At 41.5% G+C, this 8,317-nt stretch overlaps 1 protein-coding gene across 5 annotated transcripts in view; it reads right to left on the minus strand.

Annotated features, from left to right (window-relative positions):
- The window catches only part of OSBPL1A (oxysterol binding protein-like 1A), a 234,197-nt gene that overhangs the window by 36,349 nt on the left and 189,531 nt on the right, over positions 1-8,317 (minus strand). For all 5 annotated transcript variants that reach the window (XM_010828928.1, XM_010828930.1, XM_010828929.1 and 2 more), the window contains one exon: positions 4,794-4,869. In XM_010828928.1, coding sequence (XP_010827230.1) covers positions 4,794-4,869 — 76 coding nt within the window. The remainder of the gene's footprint in view (positions 1-4,793; positions 4,870-8,317) is intronic.

Here is an 8,317-nt window from a genome sequence, read left to right on the forward strand (position 1 = left end):
GGCTCAGATGGTAAAGAGTCTGCCTGCAATCCGGGAGACCCAGGTTCAATCCCTGGGTCGGGAAGATCCTCTGGAGAAGCAAATGGCAACCCACTCCAGTATTCTTGCCTGGAGAAAGCCATGGACAGAGGAGCCTGGTGAGCTACAGTCCATGGGGTTGCAAAGAGTCAAACACAACTGAGCGACCAACACTTTCTTTTCCTCATGAAAAGAAGAAATTGAACGTGAAGCTATGGGAAGAACTAGCTGAAGGGTCTGTCCACAGCATCTGAGATCTACTCACACAGAAAGGACCTGAAGCCAAGTGTCTGGACTGTTAAGTGGAACAGAATCACCAAAGTGCAGTGGGAGAGTTTTCAAATCTACCTTCACTTCAAATTCGAATTCCAATTGGTTTCACAGCCACCTACCTCCTCACACAGGCTGTTTCCTGAGGGGTGCTAAGTTGCTTCAGTCGTGTCCAACTCTTTGTAACTCCATGGACTATAGCCCACCAGGCTTCTCTATCCATAGGACTTTCCAGGCAAGAATACTGGAGTGGGTTGTCATTTCCTTCTCCAGGGGATCTTCCTGACCCAGGGACTGAACCAGTGTTTCTTATGTTTCCTGCACTGGCAGGCGGGTTCTTTACCACTAGCACCACCTGGGACTGACGCTTTGAAGTTAAGTTAATAAACTCTATGACTAATACTCTATGAATGCTGCTGCTGCTGCTGCTGCATTGCTTTAGTCGTGTTCGACTCTGTGCGACCCCATAGACGGCAGCCCACCCATGCTCCCCCTTCTCTGGGATTCTCCAGGCAAGAACACTGGAGTGGGTTGCTGTTTCCTTCTCCAATGCATGAAAGTGAAAAGTGAAAGTGAAGTCGCTCAGTCGTGTCCGACTCCTAGCAACCCCATGGACTGCAGCCCACCAGGGTCCTCCGTCCATGGGATTTTCCAGGCAAGAGTACTGGAGTGGGGTGCCGTTGCCTTCTCCCTATGAATGCTAATACCTTCTAATTTTTGACCTATTTTCCTTGGGAGGGGGGAGAAGGAGGCAGATATGAGAGGGGTTGATACCAAAAACTACTTTAAAAATTTATTCTGGGGATGTTACTTGCTTTCTCTCTCAAGACCCGTTGCACTTTAAATCTCCATTGTGCACAATGCTGGCCCCTTTGGACTGATTCTGCTGCCCTTTAGAGGGGAGCCCACAACAGTGCCCAAAGAACAATACTTCCAAATGCCAGAACACATTAATAAATATTCATCTAGAACGTTACTCTCTTACAAAACCTCACCAGAGAACACTCGCCCGAAATATTGCCTCCCCTGCAGCTCTTTCTCTATGAGTTTATTCAGAAAGTTCTACAGACACAAGTTTCAAAACACACCATGGTCCCCTTTCAACCCAAACAGCTCTGCTTTTATTTGCTTTCCCTATGATTCAGCCTGTCTCTGTACAAACAGTTCTGCACCTGAAAATAAAGGTAAAACCATCCTTCTGAAGAAACAGCACATCTTTCAGAGAATGCAGGTACAAGCCAACATAACACTATTTACCATCTTTCAAAAGGATGGTTCATTTCCATTTAGACATAATCCTTGCTTGACACATACACCAGATGATTATCAGTTTCTAGCCTGAACAAACTCATGACACTACTGCTAAATCTGACATCCAGTGAGACAGGAGATGGTAGGTGACAGACTTAAGCCAGAGAAATACAGAAAGCTGTACTTTCCCTGATCACCAAAAAACACCACAGCATATCTGGTTTTCATACGGATTCTGTTGACTCAACAAACGTGATACCAATTCTACAGTAACTGGATTTCACACACTGTGCTGTGCTCTGTCTCTCAGCCGTGTCTGACTCTTTGCGATCCCGTGGACTGTAGCCCACCAGGCTCCTCTGTCCCTGGGGATTCTCCAGCCAAGAATATAGGAGTAGGTCGCCATGCCCTCCTCCAGGGGATCTTCCCGACCCAAGGAATCAAACCCAGGTCTCCCGCATTGCAGGTGGATTCTTTACCGTCTGAGTAACCAGGGAAGCCCTTTCATTAGCAGGTTACAAAATCAATTTAATGAGCTAGAGTCAGCATTGATCTAATAGAAAAATATCATTTGTTTTAATGATGAGCATTTTTTTATGAAACTAGCTTTAATTTTAAACAAACAATACTTATATACTTACATATTGGATCTCACTGACAATTATGTTTACTAAGGGTTTGAAAATATAAATTCTATAGGATATCATTTTTTTGTCCTGAAAATTCCAGTTCTTAAGAGATTAATGTGTATAATTAACATTTTATTTAAGAATATATACATTTGCCTAAATACATTTGCTTTGTCCTGATGAGTCTGAATGTAAACAAAATGGAGTTAAGAGTCTAGGTGTTCCAATTAAATGTGATTGAAAAGTGAAAGTGAAAGTCTCTCAGTCAAGTCTGACTTTGCGACCCTATGGACTATATAGTCCGTGGAATTCTCCAGGCCAGAATACTGGAGTGGGTAGCCTTTCCCTCCTTCAGGGGATCTTTCCAACCCAGAGATTGAACCCAGGTCTCCAGCATTGCAGGTAGATTCTTTACCATCTGAGCCACCAGGGAAGCCCAAGAACACTGGAGTGGGTAGCCTATTCCTTCTCCAGTGGATCTTCCCAACCCAGGAATCGAATTGGGGGCTCCTGAATTGCAGGCAGATTCTTTACCAACTGAGCTATCAGGGAAACACTAAGTGTCGTTAACTATTGATAATAATGTTGAGCATTAAGCTAAACCAGGGTCTGTCCTGACATTTACATAAGTTATCTTATGTATCTCTCAACACAGCTAAAAAGTATTAATTATTCTTCTAACTTTACTCAGGGAAGTAAGGCAACTTGCCTAGGGTCTCAAAGACAGGAAGTGGTAAGACCGGGATAAATCTTGTTATCCAGCTACAGAGAGGTTAGCTGAATTACTCTCCATGCAGTGAAAGTGAAACTTAGTTGCACAATCGTGTCTGACTCTTTGTGATCCCATGGACTGTAGCCCGCCAGGCTCCTCTGTACATGGAATTCTCCAGGCAAGAATACTTGAGTGGGTTGCCATTTCCTTCTCCAGGGGATCTTCCAACCTGAGGATCAAACCCGTGTCTCCTGCATTGCAGGCAGATTCTTTACTAACTGAGTCACTAGGGAAGCCCTTAAAATAGATGTTTCTGAGATTATTTCCTTGGAAATTATGCTCAGGAAGTCTCAGATGACATTACTACATGCAGAGAACCCAAGTGTTCAAAAAATGCTAACATGGGCACCCCAGCAGCTGAAAAGGATTTCAGACGTCAGAATGAGCATGTTTACGAAGTGACTACATTCCCAGCAGGCTTCCCAGGTGGCTCAGTGGGTAAAGAATCTGCCTGCAATGCAGGAGACACAGGAGATGCAAGTTTGATCCTTGGGTCAGGAAGATTCCCCTGGAGGAAGAAATGGCAGCCCACTCCAGTATTCTTGCCTGGAGAATCCCATGGACAGAGGAGCCAGGTGGGCTACAGTCCACGGGGTCGCAAAAAGTTGAACACGACTGAAGCGACTGAGCACAGCACACTTCCCAGCTCAGGGACAGTTCCTGGGGTACTGAGGACGCACATTAAACTGCAAAATTAAGAAAGGTCATGCCCAGGCAGATTCTTTAGCAGTTCAAGACTCACATGCTTTAAAATTTTCATCATTCTAATTGGTCAAAGATCATGCTGGAAGAAGTGAGAGAACTTTACTCAGAATCCAAGCCTGACTAGCGTCAGGGTGCTGACATGGACTACTATTTTAAAGGGAATCTAAGGATTTATATGGCTTTCTCAGGTGGCTCTGAGAGTAAATGTGCCTGCAAGGCAGGAGACACAGCTTCGATCCCTGCATCAGGACGATCTCCTGGAGGAGGAAACAGTAATCCACTGCAGTATTCTTGCTGGAGAAACTTATGGACAGAGGAGCCTGGTGGGTTACAGTCCATGGGGTCACAGAGTTGGACACAACTGAAGTTAAGCGTAGGATTTATATATAATAGTTTCGCCATCTCTCTGCTCCTGAAAAATCAGATCCACCTGCAGATAACTAAGTAAAGACACATTCCAAATGTCTGACATACACCACACTTACAAAGTACAAAAATCTGCTCTGCGCACAGAAGTATAAGTGAAATTATATTCTATACTGTGGGGAGTCTGTTCTTTCTGAGAGTATTTCTGAGTAATTCCATGCTGCTGCTGCTGCTGCTAAGTTGCGTCAGTCGTGTCCGACTCTATGTGACCCCATAGACGGCAGCCCACCAGGCTCCCCAGTCCCTGGGATTCTCCAGGCAAGAACACTGGAGTGGGTTGCCATTTCCTTCTCCAATGCATGAAAGTGAAAAGTGAAAGTGAAGTCGCTCAGTCGTGTCCGACTCTTTGCGACCCCATGGACTGCAGCCTACCAGGCTTCTCCGGCCGTGGGATTCTCCAGGCAAGAAGAGTACTGGAGTGGGGTGCCAGTGCCTTCTCCAGAGCAATTCCATGGGTACATACAAACGTGGTATGACAATGGGGCAAGAGCACTTTCTTTTTCTATTTCCTTATAATGAAAAGTCACATGAAAGTCATATTAAATAGCATAATAAATGGTTAAAATGCTGTCAGGAAAACCTAGTGTTAAGACTTTTCCTAATTTCTGATTCTAAGTTTTCAGAAACATTGTGAATCACTTATGCCAACACTAAGATTCTCTTCCAAGGATATGCATGAAACACGTATCAGCTTCATATTGTGGAAATGAGAGTTAACTTACCATTCCGATGCATTTTCTGAGGATGCTCCAGATACTGAAGTCATTTCTGGAAAACATAGGGGAGGGCAGGCTTGTTCTGGAAAAAAAGAAAAATAATTTAATAGCACTGACAGTAGAAAAAAAAAAAGCTACTGTCATTACCATGAAAGCCACAGGCATACATTAATGAGACATTAAAATGCATATAAAAATCTGCATGTGCAAATACAACAATATAAAAGATACTAAATATCACGAGTCATTAGGGAAATGCAAATTAAAGCTACAATGACATACGACCTCACACCTGTAATAGCATCACCCAAAAGATAAGGGATTACAAATGCTGACATGAATGTGGAGAAAAATGAAGGTTGTGCACTGTTGGTGGGACTGTAAACTGGTACAGCCACTGCAGAAAAGAGTATAGAGGGTCCTCAAAAGATTAAAATTGAACTCGCATAATATCTACCAATTCTACTTCTGGGAACACATTAAACAGTAACTTGAAAAGATGTCTACACCCCATGTTCATAGCAGCATTACTTATGAAAGCCAAGACATGGTAACAACCTGAGGGTCCACTGATAGATGAACAAGAAGATGTGGTATGTATTTATCTTTCTGTCTCTCTCTCTCTCAGACATACATACCCACACACTCGCAAAGAGAGGAATATTATTCAACCATTTGCAGCAAAATTGACGGACCTTGAAGGTATTATGTTAAGTGAAACAAGTCAGACAAAGACAAATACTTCACGATCTCACTTACATGTGGAATCTAACAGTAATGACAATGAAAGCCACATAAAACTCACAGAAACAAGATCAGATCTGTGGTTGGAGAGACATGGAGGAAGGAGGTCAACATGCACAAACTTTCAATTATAAGATAAAGAACTACCATGCATATAATGTACAACCTGACTATAGGTAACACTGGAAGATACAATTAAGATACAATCGTGAAGTTAAGAAAGTAGATTTTAGAGTTTTCATCACCAGGAGAAAAAAAAAAAGTTCTCTTTTTATCTATATGAGATGATGGATGACGACTAAATCTACTGTGGTAAGCATGTCACAATACTGTGAAATGTAATCTACATGTAACTCAAACCACCGTACTATACACCTTAACCTGAGTGAGGTATATCAATTATTTCTCAACAAAACTGGAAAAAATGTGAATCATCATAGAGAGGCTAAAACAGGGTCATTCTGGGCTTATATCCCTAGTCACTGCTATTTTGGGCCCTGAGAAAGTTTCAGAGTAGATCAACTGGCCCCACATCTTCACAACTGTCCTGATCAGAATTCTCCTAACCCTTCTGTGCTGGTGTCCAGCTATTCAAACCACCTCAGAGGGACACTGTTCTTTCACAAGCTGGCATATCTGACCTGCTGTCTGGTCTAAGACAGACCTATCACATTCTGTTACTCAATAAATTATTTTCCTTTAGCTATTAAATAATGGAAACAAAAATGCCATCAGAGAACCTAGTATCAGGTTGTTTTTAAGAAATTAAGTGGGAAAATGCCAACTCCAAACCCAAAGTAAAATTTAGACTGTGCATCATATATCAGTACTTTCCCAGAGATGCTGATACTGAACCAAACTCAACCAATTCTGGATATATGGGAAAATCCTTTACAAATTAACCTCTAGAGAAGGAACATTCCCAAAGCCTCTGCAGGAGCTGAGAAGTTGCTGAGAGGAGGGTGGCTGTTGTTGGCGAAGGGTCCGCTGTTCTGATGGGCAACATACCTGAGCTCAGGCATCCTGAGACCTCAGCACTACCAGGGGCAGGAGCAGGGGGTGCCTGGAACACCTTCCTGAAACACCCTTATAATGATGTTTTCTTTTCCATTCTCTTAAGTTATGGTCAAGGGTGCTGGTTTTCTAATGCTATTTGAAACATACCCGTGTAACTAAAACATTAAAGAAAATTTGAGAGAATAGCATTGAGACATATACACTACCATGTGTAAAATAGATGACCAGTGAAAGCTGGATGTATGAAGCAGGGCACCCAAAGTCAGTGCTCTGGGACGACCTAGAGGGACGCGATGGGGAGGAAGGCGGGAGGGGGGTTCAGGATGAAGGGGACACATGTATACTGTGGCCAATTCATGTTGATATATGGCAAAAACCATAACTATATTGTAAAGTAATTATCCTCCAATTAAAATAAATTAAAAAAATAAGAAAATATTAAAATTTTTACCTACTGTGGCCAATTCATGTTGATATATGGCAAAAACCATAACTATATTGTAAAGTAATTATCCTCCAATTAAAATAAATTAAAAAAATAAGAAAATATTAAATTTTTACCTTCTATAAACTAAAATCTATGTTCTATAAACTATGTTTTATAAACTAAAATCTATGTTCTATAAACTATGTTCTATAAACTAAAATCTATGTTCTATAAACTACCTCGAATTATACAAGTTACTAAAATTTTAAGCTTTTAAATAAATAATATTTTAAGATCCTCCGTGGTAGAATCCTTCTGATTTTCCTTTTTTAGGAACATACACTGCTCATTTGGCAGATTTGTTATCTGCCCAATCTGCTGGATAAATGGCCACAGATGGTACTGAAATCACATTCTCTATACAATCGAAGACTATCAATCTCAATGACGTGAACAATCGAATCAAGGGGTAGAATCTCTGCCATTACCTAGCATTTGCATGTATAATACAGTTTTACAGATGCATATCAACTACATTTTTCATTTCTTGTCTATTAAAAAACAAAATCTATGTCTAGGAAGTTATGAGCCTAAAATAAGTTTTGTGAAAACTGAATAAGGGACTGTATCGTCCCCGACAGATGCTTACATTTAATGTATGTGTATAGGTTACTATTCTAATTAAAGGCAAGAAGAACAAAAAAAAACAAGACATATTTTGCAAGCAAGAAGGCAGGAGATAAGAGACATCCAAGCTTTACTTGGAGTAGAGGTTTAAGTATTTGATGAATGAGTTTTGGAAATTTATAAGGCCTTTTGGTACACATTACTGCTTTCATAAAGAATCTAGAGGGGTAGGATGGGGTGGGAGGTGGGAGGGAGGTTCAAGAGGGAGGGGACATGTGTATACCTGTGGTTGATACATGTTGATATATGGCAGATACCAACACAATATTGTAAAGCAATTATCCTTCCATTAAAAACTAAATAAAAAAAAAGAATTTGGTTTATGTTGTGCTACTCAAGAGATCAACACTAGGATCACTGGTGGAAGCTACAAGAGAGCTGAGCTAAATATAATACAAAAGCTGAGCTAAATATAATATAAACCTAACGTTCTATAAAGCTAACATAACAGCTAGGAGCCTCCCTGGTGGCTCAGTGGTAAAGAATCCACCTGCCAATGCAGGAGACACAGGTTTGATCCCTGGGTCAGGAAGATTTCCCTGGAGAAGGAAATGGCAACCCACTCTAGTATTCTTGCCTGGAGAATCCCATGGACAGAGGAGCCTGGCGGGCTACAGTCCATGGGGTCGCAAAAGAGTCGGTCATAACTTAGGTA

Source organism: Bison bison, unplaced genomic scaffold (assembly GCF_000754665.1).
Source record: "Bison bison bison isolate TAMUID 2011002044 unplaced genomic scaffold, Bison_UMD1.0 scf7180017864498, whole genome shotgun sequence".
NCBI lineage: Eukaryota > Metazoa > Chordata > Mammalia > Artiodactyla > Bovidae > Bison > Bison bison.